General features: G+C 30.2%; 3 protein-coding genes across 7 annotated transcripts in view; 1 reads left to right on the forward strand and 2 right to left on the reverse strand.

Moving 5' to 3' along the window:
- The window catches only part of LOC131846402 (protein capicua homolog), a 39944-nt gene extending 37149 nt beyond the window's left edge, over positions 1-2795 (reverse strand). For both annotated transcript variants that reach the window (XM_059195684.1, XM_059195683.1), the window contains exon 1: positions 2436-2795. The gene's annotated coding sequence lies outside the window, so the exon portion shown is untranslated. The remainder of the gene's footprint in view (positions 1-2435) is intronic.
- A 2529-nt stretch (positions 2796-5324) lies between these two features.
- Positions 5325-7258, reverse strand: LOC131846491 (dynein light chain Tctex-type 1). The gene is made up of 3 exons (XM_059195809.1): positions 7109-7258; positions 6867-7032; positions 5325-6203 (listed from the first exon to the last, which is right to left on the reverse strand). The coding sequence occupies exons 1-3, from the start codon at positions 7142-7144 to the stop codon at positions 6055-6057; spliced, it is 351 nt and encodes a 116-aa protein (XP_059051792.1). The 5' UTR covers positions 7145-7258; the 3' UTR covers positions 5325-6054.
- A 338-nt stretch (positions 7259-7596) lies between these two features.
- LOC131846399 (palmitoyltransferase ZDHHC2-like) lies at positions 7597-24191 on the forward strand. 4 transcript variants are annotated; one of them, XM_059195679.1, is made up of 8 exons: positions 7599-7875; positions 8098-8219; positions 10425-10531; positions 11655-11892; positions 14545-14683; positions 16669-16795; positions 19218-19295; positions 21445-21605. In XM_059195679.1, the coding sequence occupies exons 1-8, from the start codon at positions 7710-7712 to the stop codon at positions 21518-21520; spliced, it is 1053 nt and encodes a 350-aa protein (XP_059051662.1). In that variant the 5' UTR covers positions 7599-7709; the 3' UTR covers positions 21521-21605. The 4 variants fall into 4 exon arrangements, with proteins under 4 accessions (XP_059051663.1, XP_059051664.1, XP_059051662.1 ...); XM_059195678.1 differs by having other exon boundaries at positions 7600-7875; positions 19218-19325; XM_059195680.1 differs by lacking the exons at positions 19218-19295; positions 21445-21605 and adding an exon at positions 22922-24191 and having other exon boundaries at positions 7597-7875.
- The last annotated feature ends 1649 nt before the right edge of the window (positions 24192-25840 follow it).

The following is a 25840-nucleotide window of genomic DNA, read 5'->3' on the forward strand; positions in this document are numbered from 1 at the left end:
ATAAAAATAATACAATATGTCTAATAAAAATAAAAAATAGGGCAGTTTTCGCATTGCAACATGCTGTGATTTATAATCTATACTAATGTTAAAGTGTGCCTTTCGTTTACATTTCATCAATCATAATAAAAAAAGACTAAATAAAAAGGGACAAAGGCTGTATTTCGTCTAAAAAAATTGACGAACGCAAGGGTACATAGTTACTGTTTTTATAATAATCCAAGAATAGTTCAAACCAAAACAGATATGTTACTGTTAGAAGATATATAAAATGTATAATATAAAGTATGCATCTATATTAGTGTTTTATACATGAAAGTTTTAATAAATAAATAATATTGTATAATATTGTATATATATATGTAATACTCTATATATATGGTCCTGGAGAGAGTGGAGATATACATTACAGATTTCAAGGCACTTAAATCTCTGGACTCTCATAAGGAAAAGCTATTGTTTTACATACTTGAAAGTTTAAGTATAAATTCTATTGTAAGGATGCTTGTACTTAAGTAGGAAATAATGATTATTATTATTATATCACATTGACACCAATTCCCATATCACTATAGAATGCAAATAAACAAAATTATAAACATGTATAGGCAATGGCTATCACTATACTGAAGTGGTCTATCACCTTGTTTGCATTCCAAATCACAAACTGACAAACAAGCCATTTCAAACAACAACAACTAGAATATACAAATCTATGTTCTAACCTACTTTAGATAAATATAGCATATTTCATGATAGAGATTACGGAAAAAAAATATATAGATATGGCAAACTTCTGCAATTAATCCACCCCATGTCCAAACTTATTGGAACATCAGAAGCCAAATTTATTTATTCTTTTAATATAAAGAATAATTAGATCAACTTGTAAGATGTCATCATTTAAGAGTTCATAACCAATAAGTTATAAAAAAAAACCTTATGACATTATTGTGAGATTGTACATCATTCCATTTGTACATTAAAGATTACAACTAATGCTATCAATTTGAAATTAGCATCGGTATTCTGAGATACTGTTAACCATAGATAAGAAATATTAAAAAAAAATACTTTAGAAGCAAGAACCTGAAATGGCCGTTGTTAGATATAAATTAATGATGTAACATTTCGTTTTTGGAGAATATCCTAAAATCGGGGTAAATGCGATACCACAAGAAAAAAAACCTGAAAAGAAGAATTGAAATTTTAAAGTAGCCCTATTAGCTAAAATAGTGTACTATTTGAAGCAGTAGAGGTAACTGTAACTTATATTTCATGGCTGATATATGTTGATTTAACATGGAAAATGTAAAAATAAAAAAAAACCCCACTGAAAAATTGGTATCAAAAATATCAAACAAACTTGCAGTTAAGACTATGTAAAAATTACAGGAAAAATAAAAAGGTAGTTTAATACATGCATAATCTTTAGAAATCATTGAAACTCCACACAGATAAACATGGAAACCAATCATTACATGGTTTGATTTTATAGCCACAAATGGTTCAAATTAAGGAAATCCCAAACACATTAATGTCTAATATTATAGGTTTAACAATCTTGTACATATGAAAATAAATTAGAAAAGATAATAATTACCTATAAACATTATTAGTTCCTAACCCTATGGGTAGAAATCAGACTCACACTTGACAGGTTTCTTATACAAAGATAGTTCATGTGAATAATTTGACATTTAAAATACTTGTTAATCTGGCTACACTAAGTTTTAAACATGTTGTAACCTGTATGGGTGCTCCAAGTTACTTGTATTACTGTAAATATATACCATGATTCATGGTTTTATATGTTGTACTTATATTAATTATTTGATGAACGTAGATATAATATAAGTACATAAATATGTACACATATATTACTTCATCACATTTTGATGAAATAGGAATATTGTTGGATATATACATATTATATTTGTTATTTATTTTCTCAGTTATCAAAATATAATATTCTAAAAAATCACATTCCAATAACTATTGGTGTGCAAGTGCATCAACAGATTAACACTACCAGTGCTTATAACTAATAATTGAAGCAGCGTTAACTAGGCAACTAGTTATAGATTGCTATAATATTTTATATGCTAGAATGACCGATTCATTTTGTATACCTAGTGTAATCAGCTGATAAGGGTGGTGTAAACGCGACGTATGTATGTTCATATGCACGATCGGCGCATGCTTACAGATTGAGCGGAATCAATTAGCTTGTCGAAACCTGTGCTGTGCTACGCACGAGACAGCCACTGACCGCGCCGCCTGCTTGCACTAATGACTAATCTCATCTCCTTCAACACGACTGCGCCATCACGATGCACAAAATCGAATGCCATTATTTATTCACCTGCATGTTTATTGTGATATGCGCCCTATATACATGCGCAGACATCTCGTTTTTTATATATACCACTCACCGTCGCTTTCCATTGTCTTGAACACAACGCACCGTGTAAACAGCCAAACCACATATTATAACAAAATGGAAGTCCCACTAGTCCGCGCTGAGATGAGAATTTTATGAGCGCTCCGAGCACCTCTCGAGTTGTAAAAACGTTGTTACTATCCTGTCGTAGTATTTTAGCAGCCCCCCCTCCAGTTTATTATCTGCCGTCACTAGATAAATTGTCTACAATCACAAAGGAATATGTTCATCAAACACTATGAAACACCACGAAACATACAATTAGATGACGATTTCCACAAAAATTAAGGTCCACTTGAAAATAATAATCATTGAAGCGTTTGACGTACCGAGACACAACACCCACATCAAAAAAATTCTACATAGCGACTGGCCTGGCCCAGCTTTCAATAATTTCCACTCGAACATATTCCTATTTCACTCGTTCACCATTCATTTAACTATTTCTCAATACGCGTAAAAGAGACAGAAATATATAAATATTTCTATGTATGAATAGAATCGGTGTTGTGAAGTGTCCCTCCCCGGCGATGGCCGAGCCGAGTTGAATGGACCCGAGACGCGCTCAACCATTGGATCGATGTCGAGTCACGTGACACAAATATGTTGCGCTGCTGAATATGCCGCGAATTTTTAAAAATATGTGTTTTCGTTATATTTTCTTATTTACATTTAAATAATTAAGAACTCTGACTCACTTGTATATTTGTCACCATTCTACTATAATAACATCTAAATTAAAATTACTTCTAATTTAGTAATAACAATTAGGATTCTTTAATTATTTCCATTATTACTAAATAGGATTTTTTTTAGAATTGATCAAATAGCCAAATGCTATTATTGAAATCAAAGTATCTGACCAGAGGATTATAATTTGTTCGTTGCATTAGGCTAATGATCTTATTTTATGCTCATCCTATTATTCTCCAATAGTGTCTGGCCAATTCTGTTAACACGGACTATTGAAGAAAGTCTACGCAATTGATATATTTATTGCCTATTGTTCGAAGTGTTATATACATTTCGAACAATTGCTCCCTCAGATTTAGTTTTGCAGGGACTAATTTTTTTTTGACACATAATTGTAGTAGCAGTATTATAGGTTGATACTTATACTAATGTACAAATTATGTTAATGTTACAATATCATTTTTTTTGTCATTACGTGTTCATAAATAATTGTCCTACTTATTAAATTGAGTATATAAAGCTTCAGAGTATGTTTATATAACATGAACGGTCTAAGCTCAAGAACTGCTAGTTCGAATTGAACAATTATTTTATTCTTAGATACGCCGTGTATCGAGAAAAGAGAAAGAAGAGAAGAGAAAGGTTTTGGTTATGTATAAGGGCAAGCGGAAGAAATTTTAAGCATTTACTGTAACAAAAAACTTTAATAAAAGGGTTTTTACAAAAATCATATTTTTATTTTCTCCTATAAATATCCCATGGTATAGAATAAAATAAGACGTAAAGTAAAGTTTATAGATGCAAATATAAATTAGATAATTTATGTTCTAATTTTCTTGTTGTTGTTCAATATCCTTGAATATCTAATTTAATTAGGAAGACTTATGTATTCTTAACTACCTTGAACAAAAAACAAAAATAAAATTAAAAAAAAACAAATAGGGTAAAATTTAATGTATAGCTTACATGTATGATATTTTCACCACATTTTAAAAACAAAGCATAACATAATAAAGACCTAGGACTATAAACTTTAGTATTTTTGTTAGATAATAGGTCTCACTACCCCCCATAACCCGTTGGTTCACTACTTACGGGACAGTCTGTATAATATCACACTACGACTACTAAGAGCTGAAAATCAATGAAATATATTTCAAAAATAGGGAAATTTACAAACTCTATCTCTTACTGAATGAACTACAGAACAGCCATTGACTGTGGTCTTAGTCATGTTCTATCTTTCAGCTATTTCCATGCTGTTCTTCAATTGTTATCCTATTAGGACCATGGATATGTCCCCAAATATGATTCGCTCCGCTGTGATTACCTACATTTGACTTTGTATGAAAACAAAGGTCAGGCGAGATTGCGGTCAAACGAATTTAATTTTAGAAATAATAATTTATAAAAAGTACTATAAACAGGGGTAAGTTAGCCATCTATCATCAGGCGAGACATATGCTTAAGTCCCTTACTAGTATAAAAATTAATATTAAAGTTTGTTATAATACACTAATTTAATATTTTGTGTCCAAAGTATGCAAATAAATAATTTAAAATAGCCATTTAATACCATGAAAAAACTACTTATTAACAACGATTCATGTAAGCTCAAGTCAAACACAATAAAATGGTGTATATAGTATTTTCCACTAAAACCATGTTAGTATTACCATTCTATTTCTATTCCTATTCCAATTCTATGCAAAATTACAGTATATAATTTAAGTTTGACGTGGTCATTATTTATAAGTATAATTAGTAAATCACGGGATTTTACCACGCTTTATTTTTGTTAAACAGTTTACCCGTGATCATGGCCATTGAAACTCTGCCGAAATATATTATAGGATATATATTATTTTATTTATTTATTTATTTAGGAACATTAACGGTGTAATTTTACATGTTATATATAGAATTGTCCTATATTAATAATCTTCGCCAATATATATTATATATAAGATATATATATATAAATATATATAACAAAAATAAAACGTGGTAAGATCCCGTGATTTACAAATTATATTATACTTAATGACAGTATAATATTATTAATAGGCAGGAATACTAACTTTAAAAGTCTCAGTAGACCCATTATTTATAATCTATGCACAAACTATATTATAGGGAACAATATTTAAACAAACATAGTCATATTAAGGGCAATAAAAAGAGTATATTGGTTTTAAATATATATATTTATTTAGTACGAAAATATATCCTACTTACTTAAAATTAAGTATAACTATAAAAGTTTAAGGTTTAATTGTTCCAAATCATATAACTTTAATGATTGTTTAGCATTGTAATGCAATAAATGTTATACATTAAACTGTATAAGGTGAAGATTACACCACAATATTGGACTGCCTCCACAACTGTAATTTTATAAGTAATAAGGCTGTAAATAATATTCATATAAAGTTATGACAATTATCTATTGCAAAATAAAATACTATAAGTACTGACAGGAGTGTTTATATTTGTACATTTACTATACATACATATTTAAGTTCATAACAGTAAATATTTATGAATATGAATATAACTTAGATGATGACTGAATATGATAGTGAATTAAAATTAGAAATGTAAAGGCAGGCTTGTAGGTGGTGAAAGTTCCATAATTTGTAACAATTTATTTTGTCACTGAAAGTAGTTAATTACAAGAAATTATTTGTAGTTGGCTATATGCTAGATCAAAGTTATCTGACACAGATTAGCATTGTTTTAATTTTGCAATCACTAAATTTGCTCATAATTATAATTGCTTTAAATTAACACTATATTCTGTGAGTACTACAATTTTTTTCAGTGCATTGCATTCTTTTTAAACAATAAAGCAAGAGATGTAATGGAAATTTAATTATGCAATAGACTAACTTAGATTGTCAATTATTACAATAATATTAAATACCGAGGCCAAATACAGAAACAATACAGTACATAGTCTTATTTTCCCAGCGGACAGTGCAGGATCCATCGGTATTATTGTCCCAGAAACAGGATGAGGCTGTATGAAGTCCTGCGCCATTCTTTTGCATTATTGTGCATGTCACTGTAAAAATATATATTTGTGTTAGAACTGCAACTGCTTTTATTATGTAACTGGTATCTAAACAAGTTGACAACCCACCTAATAGTATGTGGAAACCATAGCCTATATATGTACATGAACAACACTATGGACATAAACAACATTAAAATGTGTCATCCATGGTATTCTTATAGCAATACCATTGCAGAGAAATAAGATATGACTTTGTTAAATGTAGCTTATATACTAATACCAAACACAATGCCCCAGACAAGAGGCTAAATGCGGCAAAAAAGTCCAACATACAGTGTACTTTATAGCCCTACACTCTAAATGTAAATTAGACACAAGTTTTACACATTTAACCTTGTATAATTGAGTCATTGTGTATGTAGAGCAAAAACTAGTATTATTAACAATGTTATTGCAAGAATTGCAACATAACATGTTAAACAAGTATATTATGTTTAAGAAAAAAAAACTAATTCTTCAAAGTTCTGTAAGACCAGTGGAAATATTCATACAGAAGGAATCATGTAAATTCAATCACAATTGAGATTGATATAGAATAAAATAAAGATTTATACAGACAATTCAGAACCCTTGTTTTTAAAGTCGCTCCATAATATTAGTATATACCGGTGTTTGTTGCGCCTTAATCTCTTGACATGTGTATATGCATACCTATATATTTATAAGGCTTCTGCAATTTCGTCAATTGACCCAAACAAGACTCCACCACAGCAGATGTCCATTGATTTACTTTGTTATGTTGATATGCAGTACCACCGATAGAGTTTTCAATAGCTTCTTTAATAATTTTGCTCACATCGTCCACAATGAATTGATTCTGAAACACGTCACAACATTATCTATAATTAATCAATATTTAAATTTAAGATAACTGCAGTGTTTTATAAACTTACTTCCTCCGAGAGATCATTGCATTCCTTCACCTCCATAATTTAAAATGTAATTTTTAACCTGTTATTAATAATTTTAAAAACGTTTGTTGAGAAAAGGAAAAGCGATCACAACAAAATTTTTGACGCACACTGTTACCACAGATCTCATCGTTATGATTTAACACAGATCATAATCTATACGAATATACTCGACAGATTGACTTTTTAGTCGATATATCAGATAAAATTGTTTAAAATATGGTACATTTGTCAAAAAATTATGCAGTGTGACGGAAATATGCCTCAGAGAAACATAGAAACATATTCCATTTACTCCATGTTACTTAAAACGCGTCTATTTCATGTTTGTTAATATTTATCCAAAAATATATAGATATGTAAGAATCATAAATTTGTACACTATGGTATCGGTTGAAGGGAATAGCTTATCGATATATTAAAAAATATTCAGTTTCCGCCATTTGTCAAACTTCACATCATTCCGAAAGTCAATCAATCAGTAAAATAAAGTGAAAACTAGCGAATGTCAGGTCATTCAGTTTTTGTTGTTCCATTTAACTAACATGGACAGTTTCCTTTCCTTGAATTATTCATATATGTAATGGCCTCGTCAATACAAAATAATAGGGTATCAGCGTCAGGATATTGTGTGTGTTGCAGAGTCTGCAATATGTGGTGTTGGAGGGCCTTCAAGTGGCTCCCAGTGTTATTAATAGTGTCCATTGTGACATGGTCATACTATGCCTACGTTTTTCAGCTGTGCATCGGTTAGTAATTTAATGATATCCTTTTGTGTGGTATTTTTTGCAATGTAGGAGTCTAACATCATTTTAATATGCAATACTTTAATTTATTACCTTATTTTGGGGTCAAAGAATTACATGACACAAATTGACAAATATATGTCACGATTAGAACTGAATTATCGTTAGATTAGTATCATCTAAAGGAAAGTGACTAATTAATCAAAGAGTCATGTCGTTTTGCAGTTACTATCGACAGTACAGCCCAGCAATGTGTATATATGGTACTGTATCATATACTGTTGATAATGTTTGCCTGGTCATACTGGCGAACAATTTTTGCTGATATCAGACCCATACCAGACAAGGTAAGCTTTTTATATATTTAACATTTGTTCTTAACTTAGATTTATTAATTTATAACTTAAACTGTGTTTACTTTAAGTCCCACAAACTAACACCAAATAAAATTTGTGTTCAATGAACAACATTAAGTAATTATGTTACAAAATGCTTTGTAGTTACTCTTAGGGACCTAACAATATGTTATAGTTAAAGAAATGTAATATCTACAACAGTATATTTTAAGAATTAAGTAATATTGTATCCATTACAGTTTTTATATTGATATATGTCATTCAGGAATTAGATTACATAAATACTTATGATTGGCCACAAAAATATGGAATATGTAGTAATATTGCATAGTGCAGGTAATTTTTTATAAAATGTATTACAATATGGCAAATATTGCCATGGCATAAAAAAACAATAATAACCATTCTGTTATTATTATTTTTTATGTGGTGTCACTGCTATATTAAGTTACACAGGGTTATCTGGTGCCACGCTAAGCTGAGTTTGTGTACTAAACAACTGATAGAAATACATTATTTCTTTGCTAATATATATATAATTTACATAAAAAAACACCCTGACAATACAAACAATCATATTCATGAATACAAATGTATGTATGATGAAAATAAGCAAAACTCCATTCAAAGGTGATTGGCAGTTCATTGCCATTAAATATTTGAAGATATGTGTATATGCCATTAAGTCATGCCAGTAAATAATAGTATCTTCTCACTTACATACTCATTATACAAAAGACATAATTATAAAAAATGTTTGTTCCGTGTGATCATTAAACCTGTAACCATTACAAGGTGAAGCAATATGCTAAACATGTATGGACCACCTAGGCAGGATGTCAAATGAAGAGGTTGTATGTTATCAATTTATCAAATATGTTGTCATAACCTATATTTACACTGATAACATAATCTTAAACCTACACTAAACTTAGTTGTGCATATCTTTCTATATTATAAAGAAAAACTGGATTAGTTAAAAGTTCTGAAAAATGTACTTTTATACCATTCAGTACAAAACATTAGTTAAGAGGAAAGTTAATTTCCCTTAATAACTTAGTGTAATTTCTCGTTAATAAATTATTATATATTTTTCTTAATGATAATAATAATGTTTTAAATCAGATGGGTGTAAGTAGAATAATTTTTCAGAATCAGAAATTTTAACTTGTTTCCTTTTTTTTTTGGTTGTACAAGTATAATTTAGACAATTTGTATAATAATGTAGCATTTTGTAATTTTGGGAAACATAAAATAGCTACAATACATTCCTATCATACACACATAACAGTAACAGGGTAAGCCACCTCAACTTTACCCAGGTACACAGTGTATTGCAGTTATTAACTTCTGTAAGAAATTATAAATATGATATAAATATAGTAGTTGAAACTATATCAAAATCTATTGCATCATTCAGGAGAAATAAGTGGTGAAACAGACAGATGAAAACAGTGACTTTGTTTAATACAGGTTATAGTTGTTAAAGTGAGGATGTCTGTTTCATTTTGGTATCTTAATGGTTCATCATGTATTTGGATATAATCATGGTATTGAATTTATTTTTATTTTATTATTTCATGGTAGGAAAAGAACTAGGCAACTGTTGATCCTTGTTAAAAAAAATTATATTCACCTCTAAATAGTCACAGATTGTAGAGAACAAATTAATTCCTGTTAAAGTAAATAATATACATATACAAGGAAATATACAACATGAGGAAGCAAATACAATACAATTCTTTGAATCACATTGAACTGATGATTTCATGTGTTATTATGGCTGCAGGAACACTGATTTACTGAATATAATTTTAATCTAATGGTAATCATTTACAAATTGTCCTGTCCTCACATTATCAGGATGAGAACAAGGTCTGAGTGGTATCGCAGTTGTCACATGATAATGTTGTGTCCATAGTTTTGTTCATGTATATAGGCGATGGTTACCACTTACCATCAGTTGGGCTAGCAGCTTGTTTGCCATTCCATTTTAATAAAATAACAACAACCAATTGCCCATAGTCTGATCATTGGTTAATCTATTGTTAATGTTATAGTAAACAACAAATTGTCGTATCAGGTCCTGTCCTGGAACAGATCTGTTATGTGACGTAACAATTTGATCTGATACATTGTGATGAATGATGTAATAATTTTCCGAGATAGTATTGTATTTAATATATTTTGTTGTAGTATAAATTACCAGATGAAGAATTGGAGAAGTTATTGAGTGCAGACTCAGAAGATGCTCAAAGAACAATTTTGGAGAATTTTGCTAAAGATCTCCCTATAGTTACTAGGTAATGTATATTTTCTATTACTAGTAAAAAAATAAGAATAATATACGTACAAAATAAGTATATATTTCCATATGAATTAGTAATAATTTAATAAAGATAAATCCAGAGACAAAAGTAATTATTCACTATAATGTTATTTTCCAAGCAATAGGCAGAGTTCATTTTTCCTTTTCTAGTATTATTATTAGGTCATATAATATACAGATTATAGGACTGGCTTAAGAACAGTTTTATGTAATAGTTTGCTTTTATTTATTATCTTTGAATTGCCCCTACATTGAATTGCTCTCAATTCTAGACTGAAACTACCGATCCGAACGATCAGCACACGATTTTTTAAGATGGAAACGAAAAAGTAAATTTTAGAAAATTGCGCTGATTCCTTACTGATATTGACAAGGTTTGTCAATTAGTAATAATGTAGCTAGAATTGAGAAAAAATGTTTAATTGTTATATGAGGTACTTCTAAAGAATTGTATAAACTTTATCTTTACTTTACACGTAATAATATCGTAAAATCATGACACATTTTTTTTTTGTGGATGATAATGGAATTGTGCACCCCGCCTGCGCTAACGGTTTACGCTGGCGGGGCACCTGTGGAGGATGATAAGATGAGCATGAGGTCAGGTCAGTTAGCCTATCGTGACAAATTCACCAGGAATTTAACACGATGGTTTCCAGGGGGAACCGCGTGGAGGTCGACCTGACATGGTACATTGCTAGCAATGGGGTTATCAATCCACATTACTAACAATCCCCTTCCCCCCAATCATGACACATTGAAAACTTATCAATGAGTGACATGAAAAAATGAACATGAAATTTTCATTAAATATGTTGTTACGTGTGGGTCAACATATAGGTTAAAGCAAGCTGAGAACAATATCCCGTACAAGGTGGAACTAATTTATTTTATGAATAGTTCTAATACGACGTTTACTATTTTATAAATTAATTTGTGATTAATACACTAGATTGCGTATTATACAAGTTTTATTTATATTTATTTGATTGTTTTGTATAGATACCATCTTCAAAGAGTCATCAAGGCTACCTGCAACATTCCTTATTCATTAATTTAAAAATATATGTTTTTGAAACATGACTATAATATTACAGAACATTATCGGGCTCAGTTCGGTACTGCAACCGATGTGTTGTAGTGAAGCCTGACCGCGCTCACCACTGTAGCATCTGCTCCCGTTGTGTCCTCAAAATGGACCACCACTGCCCCTGGGTGAACAACTGTGTCTGCTTCCATAACTACAAGTTTTTCATGCTCTTCCTTGGCTACGCTCTCTTATACTGCCTCTTCATTATGTCCACGTGTCTGCCTTACTTCATTAAATTTTGGAAGGTACCTAACATTTACATAAATAAGTGTATATACCTAGTGTCTTTGTGAAAGGTCATATTATATTAATACTTTACAGTACTTGATAACATTAAATAATGTTTTAAAATCCACGAAGAAATAATATTATATATTTTAAAAAATGCAACATCTTGGGTGTTGCATTAAATATGAAATACGTGAGATATAAGTAGCAATAATATGTTGAAAAAGGTTTCAGTTTAAACAGTTCCAAGAAACACGTTAGGATTGGTCTCGACACCGCGGCGGTCTAAGAAAGGATTTCCTTATGTTTTTACTTTCAGAGACATATTGATTTGTCCTTATTTGACAGACAAATAGCTAATAACTTATTTAATTATTATTTTTGCTATAAACATAACGTATCTTGCACGACGTGCAAAGTAATTACAAGGGACCTTTGACATATTTATCTTATTGTTTATTGAAAATTAGCCTGTAGAAACTAATAGCTTTTAATGAGATTAATTTGCGTGTATTATTTAATATAGCATAATTACAAACAAATTATTTGTAAACAATATTTTTTATCGCTGTATTAACATTCATACTACATTTGCTGATATGATATTCACCATCTATTCCATATTCTTCACTAATAATAATATATTTGCAAGAATATGCAATAGATTTTAATCCCATATCTAGTAATCCATCGCTAGCCGACCGCGTCAAAATATGAACAAAAGCACTGTATTAATACGCGAAACAAAAACTTTGTACCCGTTTTTACGAAAATAGCCGGACGGGGAGGAGTATGAAATTTTGCACACTTATATAGTAGGAGTGAAGAATGCATATATATTTTTAAAGTTATGCATAATAAAATACATTAAATTAATAAAAACAAACATGACACACACTACCATGTATTTGTAACACACACGCATAAAAGTATAGTCTCTGGCAATAGAACCTTAATAATGTTCAAACGTATAATTTAAATTAATTATGGTCTAATTTCGACCATAGGATATTAGTTTTAATTAATCCAAGTTAAAGTAAAAATTTACAAAACGTGAGTATAACCGACCAGTATGATCCCTAATAGTCATCATGCCGATTTGATATGACAATTAGTTACTATGTCAAGTTAACAAGAGCTAAATTGGTTACTCATCACCTTATAAAAAGAACACAATCATGATCACACTGAAGACAATTTTATTTCTATTACACATAGTGTAGAATATCCTCTGGCGCGCGCCGACTCGTGTACGTTTGATACGAATTACTCATAATATCAATCGCTTTCCTTTAACGCTGTCGTAAGAACGTATTGCAAATTGAATATTATTTCCTCTGAAGTCGTGGTTCTATTTTAAACTAGTTTATAATATTTTACAGATATATCAGGAATACAAGCATGCCCACTGCGACCGCATCATTGGAAATGGAACATATTCTAAAATTTGCATGGACATTCTAAATGTAAAATAATAGCTTACAATCCGTATATATGTTCAGTATTTTGTTATGTTTTAACTTCTGCAGATAGATATAAAGTAAACAGACACAGTTATAGAAGTATATTACGTCAACAAATAAATTGTATAGAATACTTTCATAACTATCATCCTTGCTGGGGTAGTCAGACGGAATGTCAACTGTCGTAGACGTGATCGCAACACTTGACATACCTGCTTTTTACTCGGTATATTTGTATCCAAACGAAGTAATCAGTGAGCCTACCGTCGTCTCTCGTATTAGTTTGGTTTTTTATCAGTCCTTCAATCACCATAGATAAACATTTTTTTTATGCCGTCCAATTTGAACTCACGCCGTTAAAGCCGCAATCATGGTAGTAAACCACTAGGCCACGACACTCAAATAAATTCTAATTAGAGTTGCCAGTTGATTTGTCTTTCAAATTTTCTACATTCTGCAGAATTATTGGGGTCATTCTGATCTAATGTCTTTAATAAGATAAAGTCCATTGTATGTACTACAGTTGTTTACAACTGCTTAGTAATAATAAAGCGATAGGTCATCTTAACAGTACATTTGCTTTGTATAATTCATGTAGTAACCCAGATAAAATAGTATGCCTATATATATATATCTCAAATCTAGTTACTTCATATCCGTGTTCCACATTGTTTAGATTCAAATTAACTCGGCATCGCAGTGGGAATGACTTAAGTAGGTATGTTTTTGTTATATAATTAAACATTGTGGAACATCTTTATATTATTTACCGCTGTATTTTAATTTTTATATTAGACTATTTAGATAAGTTAGCTTTGAAGTGTAACGTACGTACATTTAATTGCACCCGTGGTATTGTTTGACATGTCTAATGTATGACTTTCTTGTTTGACAAACTTTTAGTTGGTTACACTACGTTGAAATGGGACACCCCCTTCAGTGAATTCAGGAGGGTGGTATAGATATTACAACGGGAAGTCGTATCTATCAGAAAGTAGTTAGCCTTCAACAGTTCCATTACTCCTTCTGCGGGTTCTAGTTGCCCTCTTGCCCTTTGATCTATAGAATTCCATCGCGGACAAACAATGTGACAAGAAATGTTTATATCAATCAATCACTTTATTTTCCTGAATATAATATACAGGTCTGACATATTGTATATATTTAGATATATGTATTTCTATAATTCTTATTTTTAATTTAAAGGGTGACTTCAGTACTACGGCGAGTGCGGGCCGGTACCACATCGTGTTCGCTTTCTTCGTGTCGCTCATGTTTGCGATATCGTTGGGATCGCTGTTTGGGTACCACTGTTATCTCGTCGCAAACAACAGAACTACTTTAGGTTCGTATATTATCTTACTAATATTAGAAACGCTAACAGATGTGAGTATATCCATACTTACCATGAATGGATGTCTGTCTGTTACTCTTTAAACTTTTGCAAGAACTATTAAACGGATTTTGATGAAACTTTATAGTAATGCAACTTATATGTATATCAGAATAATACATAAGCTATAATTTTAAAATATATTATGTACATGGGGCGAAATATAAAGATAAATGTTAAGTATGTGTAATGCTGATGAAGTTGCGCGGATCAGCTAGTTTTGAAATATTCATAAACTTAGGAAGCAAATGTAAATGCTTTCGTGCCTTGTTACAATAACAGTTTAAGGGTAATATGTAAAAATGTTTCTAGTTGTCGTTTTAGTTACTGTAACAATGTACTAAAGTGTTCACAGGCTATTATTCGAAATTCTGACCTGATCCTACCTGATATTGTCACGTACAAAATACGAGTACTTAAAATTTTGTACGTGCACTTTCAAATCACTGTATATGTGAGAATTATTATTGTCATATATTCTTAAAATAAGATAAATGGTCTACACACGGCAAACAAAATTAAGTTTAATATCGGAGCAGTTGTGCTTCGGTAAATCAGCTAGGCGGACACGCTATGAAAATCGACTCTGATTTCAAGGCGCTTCTTACTAGTGCTCTGATATTGTCCCTGCTTTTTTTAACCATGATAAGTGGTATCCATCTACGGACATCGTGTTATCGTGTTATATACCGTGATACCACTCATGCGTTGCCATTTCAGAGGACTAAGATGTCACGCCACTTTTCCTGTAATTTCACTGATTTTTGTATCATGTGAAACCACTGTTGTAGTTTTTACCCTATTGCCGTTCAAGGGTTTATAAATAGTTAGGTATTTTAGTCAGGTTCTGTACTTGTATTATTATAATACGATCATATAATTTAATATGGTAATCTAATTAACTATATTTACTGAACCTTCGAAAGTATTCTTTTTTTTGAAGCGACAGCATTTAACCATGACCTATTTTGTTACTAATATAATCTATGTACAGAGTGTCTTCACATCGGCTTCGTCCGCTCAATTTTCGTAAAAAGGAGTCTAAAGTTTTTGCGTCACTTTAATATAATGATGAGTTAACAGTGTTCGTTAATCGAAGTCTTGACTAACGTAGCACACAATACTCATGCCCTAATACTAACAAATCCATCCTCCTGAATATTAAAGTTGGTTATTATATTTTTTATATTGTGTTACGTCTATCGTACGCATTATTAGTTTATGTTAGGGCTAACAGCCTCAACAACTTACCTTACACTTAGTTCTTACAAAGTTAATAAAATTTGTAAAGAATTAAATAGCCACTTGCTTTCAGATATGCTGATTTCTTATCGCCGGCTGGGCAGTCCCACTGGTCAAATAATTAACAATATGTTAAAAACATTGGTCAATGGTAAATGCTCTCACTTCATATAGAACATGAACGATAATAATGTTGTGTATATTGTATTTAGTTGTATTCACACGTTGCGTAGATATTTGTAGGCGTTTACGTAGTTTGTCCTACGAACTTTTTGTTTTTTACATTAAATTTAAAAAATTTGACATCGTATCATGTAAAATGACATTATTGAATAAGAAGTGTAATTGTGTCCCATGTGTAACAACCGTCAACCAGCTTCCTTAGTAAGCTGTGTTCTACTAGACAAATCACAGCTATTTGATTTATCTATTTATCTAGATAAACAGTAGATAATTGCTGTTAATTGTTGATCGCCGTAGTTTTATATAGTTTTAGCTCTCTTGGAAATCTCACAAAATGTATTTTCCAACTTACCATCGTCTCTAATATGTATTTAATTTGTTATCAGTGATATACATACATATATAGGTTTTATATCAGCCAAATATGTACTTCAGTTCTTTGTATATAAGTACATAAAAATGTACTGTATGTTTATAAAAATAATATATATATATATTGCAACTGTTTACAGAAGCGTTCCGAGCGCCGATGTTCCGCAGCGGCGCCGACAAGAACGGCTTCTCTATGGGGGCCTACAATAACTTCAAAGAAGTGTTCGGAATTAGTCCGAACCTATGGATGCTGCCAGTGTTCACAAGGTAACATTTTTTTTATATCAATGTTTGCACATCTATTTAGTCAACGATGTGGTTTACACAACCTTATATAAATGTTTTACAAACATCCAACCGAAATTATAAATCTATGCACAGGGTCTCGGACTATACATAAAAGTAGGCCACTAATTAGGCGTCTCCCATCGATATGGCGTGTAGCGGACGGAGAAAAATAAAGCGCATATATTTTATTTAATTTAACCAATAGGGCGATTGTACACTTTCGTAATACAGTAAAGAAAATGTAGAAAATATGTAATTCATGAAATTAGAAAATGATCCCGTAAATTGCATTGCCTATAGGGCCCACAGTTTGTCAATTCGGCCGTACTTATGCAAGCCAATCCTATGAAAATTGACTATACACATGTTTGTGCTTATAGATGGTGGCCATGCTCCAACTAGGGTGTAATTATTATATGACTTAATGCTATATATTGATATCTTCAAGCTCACATACAAACTTATTTCATTGAGTGCAATTATGATATGACTCAATACTATGTTGTATACGGAAACTTCAAACTCATATACAAACTTATTTCATTGAGGATGGATTCCATGAAATAGTTTTTTTTATTATGCAGAGTTAAGCGTAATGTGTATATGATAGCAAAATTTAATACTAATGAAACACTGCAAATTATAAATAAATAAACTTGCCCTAAGAAGCATACTTATAATAATAAAAAAATAACAGGAAAACATAGTTCTTTCATTAAATTCCTGTACATAGTTATAAAATATTGTATGTTTATTACTTGTCATATAAACCGCGCTATGTCTTGATTGATTTAGTGTAAACAGTTGTATATTTTTGGATTATATTAGATTTTATGATTTCTAGTCTAGACTATAAATATTTATGAACTTTTGGAGTGTTCATGACTACTATCACTCCTTGCGACAAACACTGCAGTCAAGTCAATTGAACTCATAAACATGACAATCTATGTATTCCATATATTTCTCCGATACTGATAACTAGACACTGACAGATATTTTCAGATTCCATCATAAATACTATGGAAGTATAATAAGAAGTTCATTATATTTCCATATTTCAACAATAATGGATCAATATAGGCCCTACAATATGTACAGATTACTACAGCATTGATAGAATAGATCTTATGTTACGGTATTAAGGATGTTAGTCTGAGAACTGTAATATATAATAGAGACGTGATGACATGCATGATATGACACATAAATAGCTCTAGATAATTTGTGGCGGCCAATATTGAAATGTTTGATATACTGCTTTGTTATATAACGTAGTTAATGTCAATTCTCAAGTTAACATATTAAGAATTATTGGTTTACAATTTTGTATGAACCATTGGAGAATTGTAATAGTTATTTAAAGAAAATGTACTCATTATATAAACGAGACATTTACATGATTTAAGAGCTCTGGATATTTTGTACATATCATTATTGTAAATAGCCCGTTTATATAATATATATATACTATTGTAAATAAACGTGAAAAATTTTAAAACAGTGTCTAAGTTGTCTTGTTTATTCGCAATACTGGTTCATACATAATGTCATAGCTGTAGATTTTAATCTGTATCAACTGAGAATTGTTAGTAACGGCGTTAAATAATTCAGCCCCTGATTTAATGATGCGTGCATGATTTTTAATGTGTGAAAAAAGAAGTGAATGACACACTAACCAACGACACAATGGTTTTAAGAAAAACAACGAGAATTTCATTTGAATCTATCATAAAAAATTTTGCTTCATGAAATTTTTAATACACTAAACTATTAACATTCAATCATGCTATTATGATTTAACATAATTATATCTACTCAAATATGCTTGTATATATAACATAAACCTAATCACCAGTTTCATAATCGAAATCATTCATAATATTTGCAATTTGTTTAACATCTGTGGTGCTGCTTCTGAATAATGAAGTATATATAATATTATATTATTGTACAGGAGAGAAGTATTCTTACCCATTCATCAGAATCAGCATTATTTTTGTATACTATGTTATATTCTATATAAATATAATTGAATCACTAATTACATCTCGATACATTTAATTCCACATGCACCGCTTTTCCACCAAGGTAACAACATTTTATACTATTCCTGTTTCTATTAAATATATTTATTTATGTATACTTTAATTAATAACAACTCAATGTATATATTAACATATAAAATTCAAGAAGATTCTTTTATACGTCGTTTGGAAAGGAAAATATTGTGTATAGTGATAAAGTATAATAAGAAATACAATACGTTTAAATATACTTTATTATAGCTGAATATCTAAAATTAATTGTGATGATTCACAAAGCACTAAATGTCTCTGTATGATGTATTGTGAAGCAATAAAAATACTTCAACTATTTCCAATATAAATCGTTTCATCAGCCTCGGGGATGGGTGCGAATTCCCGGTGCGCCGCGAACACCAACTACAGACGTTCACGACCCCCCAGGAGACTAATGGGTACGAGTCAATGGGCATCACGCGGTCAAGGTCAGACCATAAGGATGGACGCCCCTCAGCCGATATTAAACACATACCTTGAGTATAAATATAACAGTTACGCTCAAAAATCTATGTCCAATACAGATTAGCACGCATATAAATCGTGCCAAAACAAACGAATTATTTAAATTTAAAACGTTACCGTCCGTAAGGGTCATATCTCACAAAGTGACGTTGATATTTTGATAATAAATTTATTATGGTTCTATTTTAAAAATTAATTGTAATTACATGTTAATTAAATGTTACTAATTTATCCTTAATTCTTAGTATAATATTAGTTGATAATTAGTTTTAGAAAAAAATCCCTTAAGTAAACGGGATAGTTGTTGTATTATTTACAATTCTCTAATGTCTGTTTGAAATATACACGTGAATGTATACAGAATCTAAGTAAAATTTTATATGACTACTTGTCATACGAATGACATTCAGCTAAAAATTTCTAATTATTAAATTTTAGAAAATCTTTCTATTTGATGTATACACTTGAAATGTATCATTGACCATTGTATACATTATAAATGACTTAGACTTGAATAATATATAAACTATATATTTCTATGCTCAAGATATGTGGGAATGCTCGGCTGACGTGTGTCTAAATTTACAGTGTCTTTCAATTTTGTAATAAACTTTAATTCCAATATCGAAATGATTATATTATATAAATAACTATATATTCGCAAATTGCTTTTTAATGCATTTATAATTTCTGAGCTATATACAACACACAAGACTGATAAAGTTAGAGAAAGTTCTGTTTATGTTTTGTATGTTTTTGCAGAATAAACTGTTTTGTTCTTTTGTTTTGTTTTTTATTTTATTCACTAGTCGCCGGAGGTCAACATTTGTTTGTATAATAATTAGTGAACAGAAGATTAAAACCCATTCGTTTCGCACTAGCTTCTTAATTGCAGCTTTAACTGCATATTGATAATTTCACGCATTTTAATATATATATATATATATATATATTCGTTACATAAAATAGCAATAAATTCGTTTCATCTCAATTCAATTCATCTCCTTGTTTGTAGTTTGCACGGTTGCATAGAAAAATAAAAACATTTGTTTTGTTTACAAATTGAAGAAATAAAATAAATATTATTATATATTTTTTATTAATAGGTACTACTAATAGTAGGAGTATAAATAATATTTGCTTGTTTGTAGGACTAATCTGTACAAAATATATAATAAATAATATGAACAAGGTATATATTATATCTTGTCAAGGTTTACTGTTCACATATAATAATATATACTATAATTGGCAAAGGAAGAAGAGGATCTTTATAACGATGCTTAGGAAACTTAAAGCATTAATAAAGTGGCTATGAAATGCTATATCCAAGTTTCAGAAATCAGAAATTGACATGAGAATAAGATTGCTTTTAAATAGCAACAAGTGTATATATTACAGCTTAAATAAACACGCTTGAGATTAGCAAGCAAATGGATACAATAATTTATAGCTATTTTTCTTTCTATGTCTGTGTGCTGTATATTCTATATTATTTTACTTCGTCGTTACTTTTCAAATTTTCTCTTACTCTCTCAGTCTTTTATTGCATGTAATTGAGTGCTCCAGATGTTTTTATTACTTCAATATTTATGTATAAAATATATGAGATATATTTATATAGATTTTGTAATGTATAAAAATGTCTGTTATATGTATTGCATATAATATTAATGCCTGAGTAAACATCTATGCTATATACTGTATCTGTAGGTAACACGTATATTGTTATAAAGATAATAGTAAAGATATAATATATGTACAACAGAAGCTTATATACAGTAAACCGTCCGCATATTAATTAAGGTTAATATAGCGCATAATAACAGAAATCGATGAATAACTTTGTACGATACTGTTATATAAATGCAGTATTATGTTTTTTTTGTCGCATACGTCATACTTTTTTTTAAGATTTTAACTTTATTATTAATGTTGACGAAATTATACATTCTTTGTTTATATATCTGTAGCACTCAAATATTATGTTTTTTATATTTATTATGAACTTCTCTCTTCTATGAACTATAAAATAACACACCAGGGTTACATTAGAAATTGAGCATTGTGTTACTATTTTAGCGCGGAGATGGGCTACGAGACTGAGAGATGGAGACTTTTCCCCAGAAAGGGCCGCACCGTACCGCAAATAGTATAAGCTTAACATACTTAAATTTAATTCTATTTCAATTTCACAATATTTTTATTACAATAAAATATATTCGACTTAACATGCTTTTCATTCATCGGCAAAATCATCCTTTTTTGGATTCAAAAAATATATTCAAAATTGTTGTCATTCACTTCTCTTTTTACTGTTACAGAAAATAATATTCTCTATATAATTGAACGGCGATGTGTCCTTTTGCATGCTAATTCGGTTCGGCAGAATTTGAATTTATTGTATTTTAGTAGTTGCTTAAGAGTTATGTAGTGCTAGTATACTGGTATTGCGTTAAATCTAGTTGATACACTATATATTTTTATACGTGTTAAGTGGGTTAACTTAAAGCAATTCCTAGTCATGTATATTTGGTGTAATATATATTGTAGGTATTTCCAGACGCATTGACAACGTACATTTATTAGTGATATCACAAAGTACGAAGGAAGCGAAATATTTTTATTTATTATGGGCGAGGTCCACCCTATATTCTCTGTACTAACAATCCTACCCTTCACCGTAGAGAGATTACTTACTTATTCTTAATAAATGAAATTGAAATTAAGAAATAAAGTTAATATATAATTTGATATTTTATATATTAAATTTAATTTTGGTTGGAAAATTGTACATATGATACAAATGGGATATATACTATGATAATATGATTTATGAGCTCCTGATATTTCGACGCTGTTACAAAGGTCCTAGTATTGGGTCGGCTGGAGATGTCGGTAGATGTAAAAATATATTAAGACCTGACAAAAATTACTGGTTGCTTTGTTTTTTTATTACATCATGGTAAATATACAGTTTATATAATATGTGCAATTATAATAGAATACAATTTAAATGTTGCTATAATACTACACAGCTATATTATTCGTTTTATACTGGTCGACGTATTTCGTACGGAACAGAGTACAGACGTTCGGGCTCCCTGACTCAGTTTACTTGATTTCGCTTCTCATGACTCCTCCCCACTTGAAGAGCTCACGGAATCGCTAGATCATGTACGAACTTATTATGGTGCTATAGTTATATCGCTAATAAAAATGTGCATTGTTTTACTCAAAATTTTGTTTCAAAAATTACTTTTGTTCATTAGTATTAATTCATTTAGATTATTTATGCAGCTATAATAGTTTATATGCACCGCTAGACAATTAGCTAGATATCCATATAACATATATTTACTTGCATTTCGACACATTACGTAGAAGGATGGCTCGGAGTGAACTAAATCCTCAGTACACTCCCAACCTTCCTTATTATTATTTCACTGTGGTCATTCTATATTTTAAAATCACATCGTTTTGTCATTTGTTTAAAAAATATAATCCCCTTCTTGTTACTATATGGATATTATTCTTTTATTTTATACTATGGAAATAGCTTTGGAGACGGCATCGTGTATCCTCTGCCCCAACAAGACGAAGATACGGAATCGTTGCTAAGCTCGGAGAGATGGGATCGCTGGGGCGAACGTTCTAGACCCTTCGACGAAAGAGGGAGCTCATCATACGACGAACTATGAGTTTAAACACCTCCACCCGAGTGCTTGGTGCAGGCTTCGCCAATTAAGACATTTGTTTCTCGCTATGAAATACATTTAATTAACTTATTGAGTACTCGTTAAGCCTTTGGTTCTTGGGTTGGAATTATGAAATTTGGATTTTTTTGTTCGTAGTCGTTTTTATAGCAAATTGTTTATTCTGATTTCATGATACATTTATGTATTATATCTACAAATATGTACGGTATATTATTTTGTATGATTATCTGTTTTATAACACTTCATTTTCACCATACATACATATCATTTGCAACAATATAAATTTGTATATTTTTTTTATAAACATCTTGTAACGACTCTATGTATTGTATTTTCAAAACAGTTGCGATAAGTACATGTAAAATCATATACACTACAAAACGTACTCTAATCGCAATTTGTTCCACATGTGTATTGAACAATTATACAAATTTATGTTTTTGTCATTTACCTTTTTTGTAAATAATAATAATAATGTAATAAAAAAATAACTACATACTTGACAAAATTCGATACAATTTCTACATCTCAATTAATAAACAAAGTTACTAATAATATTTAAATAAAACCTATATTATTATAACGAGCTGTGTATACATGTATAATTTACCATACGTATTTACATTCTAATTTTTATAGAACACAACAAAATTATGAAATCAGTTGAATAGTCCTTATTACCTGGGCATTACGGTGCTCAATGTGTTGACATTTACACATCACAATTAAAGTCTATGAATTTCGTGAATGAAATCTAGTTGAATGTTTTTGTGTGAACTGTGTACTTAATTGACGAGTACTAATAGGGTATAGTAGAACTATTTCTGTGTTAATTATAAGCCTGCACATTATAATGTGGCCGTATATGAAAGTGCCATTGCAATATTACGGACATGGTATATTGGTGCTGAATGACTTCATCCAATCGCGGATATAGATCATCATGTGTGAGAGAGTATGTACAGTAAGCAACAACATCCATCAAGCGTTTACTTCAATATTTCTACATTTAATTAGTAAGTAGATTAGACATAATAAAAAAATGTACGGCTTTGAAAGATGTGTATTATATATTTATCTGTTTGACTGTACCTGGTAATAAATAATTTGTGATTTCATATCTTGAAGGATAAAAATCTTTTAATTTATTTACTTATATGACTGAATATATATGTATATCTGTAATTAGAGGCGCCACTTCTATAAGATTGGGCCGCTAAAATAATTTAAAGACGGGACAGATTTTTCCACAATATACTTTTAGTAAACTATTGAAAAATTCTTTAAATCACACAGACACAATACAAAAATAAGATGTAACTAAAAAACTATTATTTGTCTAAAACCGAACTTATCTTTATAAGGATATTTCTTACATCAAAACTTGTATAATCGACCAGAGATTAACTTTTATTCTTGTTATCAATGCTTGACACATTATGGTAAATACCACAGAATGTGTCAAGTATTAATAGTAAAACAAAACTGGAATTAACACAAGTACAGAATAAAAATAATTTACTTCGTTATAGTACGCAAATAAGATATTAATTATTTTAACATATATATTATGTCACGTACACACATTCTATTTAGTCTGTTCTTTGAATCGACTCCATCACAGTAAAACAATTTTACGATAAGATTGAAATAAATTATATATAATTTTTCATTTCGAAAATTATTTTTATTTAACGTATTTGATATACTAGAAACATGAAATTCCAGCAAACCATGACTGGACCCGTATCCTACTTCGGAAAAATTGCATTTGACAGGAATAAGAATTGATATTAACATTCAGTATAGAATTTATCAAATAAACTGTCAGTACGTGGGTAGAAAATATAGTTTTGCAAAGTGGAAAGATCAGTATTGTATAGTCGCGTGTAAAGATTTCCTTGAAGGAACTTATTACATCAGTTAGGTACTTAATAGTTTAATGTATGACTAGTTAAAATAAATTAGATGTCACATTTGTAACTTGGATAATATAGTAAGATTTAACATATCATTACACGTGACTGTACCACAGAAGACGGTTGAAGGTTTTTTGTAGCTATATCTTGTATTTTGCCAACTGACATGTTACCTTACAAATTAGAATCTTGCCCCAAAACGAAATGTTCTATCGCTTATTCTTTTGTATTATAAAATCCGTAATTTCAGATCGTAACAAATTTTTGTAGCTAGTAACTCCAGTACCATACCAGGTTTTAACTTTCGTCTTCGTACCTAATAAGAACAATAGTTTTATTTATAATGTAAGCGATGTAAATACAAAGTGCTTTTAAAGTTATTATAAGACTGCTGTGAAGGGGTATAAGTTAAAATAATTATATGTACTGTTAAATGTATTAACACCAATAAAAAATAGATTTAAATGTGTGAATCAATAGTACTTAATTAAATCTATTTGTATTAATGTGTATGTATGGAATAATGTAATGTACAGCCAGCAACAAGAGTATAGAAGGTTAGCCATAAATGGTATACCAAACCAAAAGCCAGTTATAATCAGGAAACTGAGACTATTCCACTTTTCTTCTTCGGGAAAATTGTTCAGTATCGCTAGCTCTGGGCTTAGTATACTTTTTACGAGTAATCTTGTATGTAACCATTTTGCCAAATTGGGCCTTAATATTATAACCCAATAGATTTTAATTAATATATATTATCCAACTTTTGTTGTTGACCGTACTACTGAATTGTCTGTCATTTTATGGATACTGCAATTTTGTACTTTCGTTACCTTTAAA

The sequence above is a fragment of the Achroia grisella genome, unplaced genomic scaffold (assembly GCF_030625045.1).
Source record: "Achroia grisella isolate CSIRO2021 unplaced genomic scaffold, CSIRO_AGI_Agris_v1 utg511, whole genome shotgun sequence".
NCBI classification, from domain to species: domain Eukaryota; kingdom Metazoa; phylum Arthropoda; class Insecta; order Lepidoptera; family Pyralidae; genus Achroia; species Achroia grisella.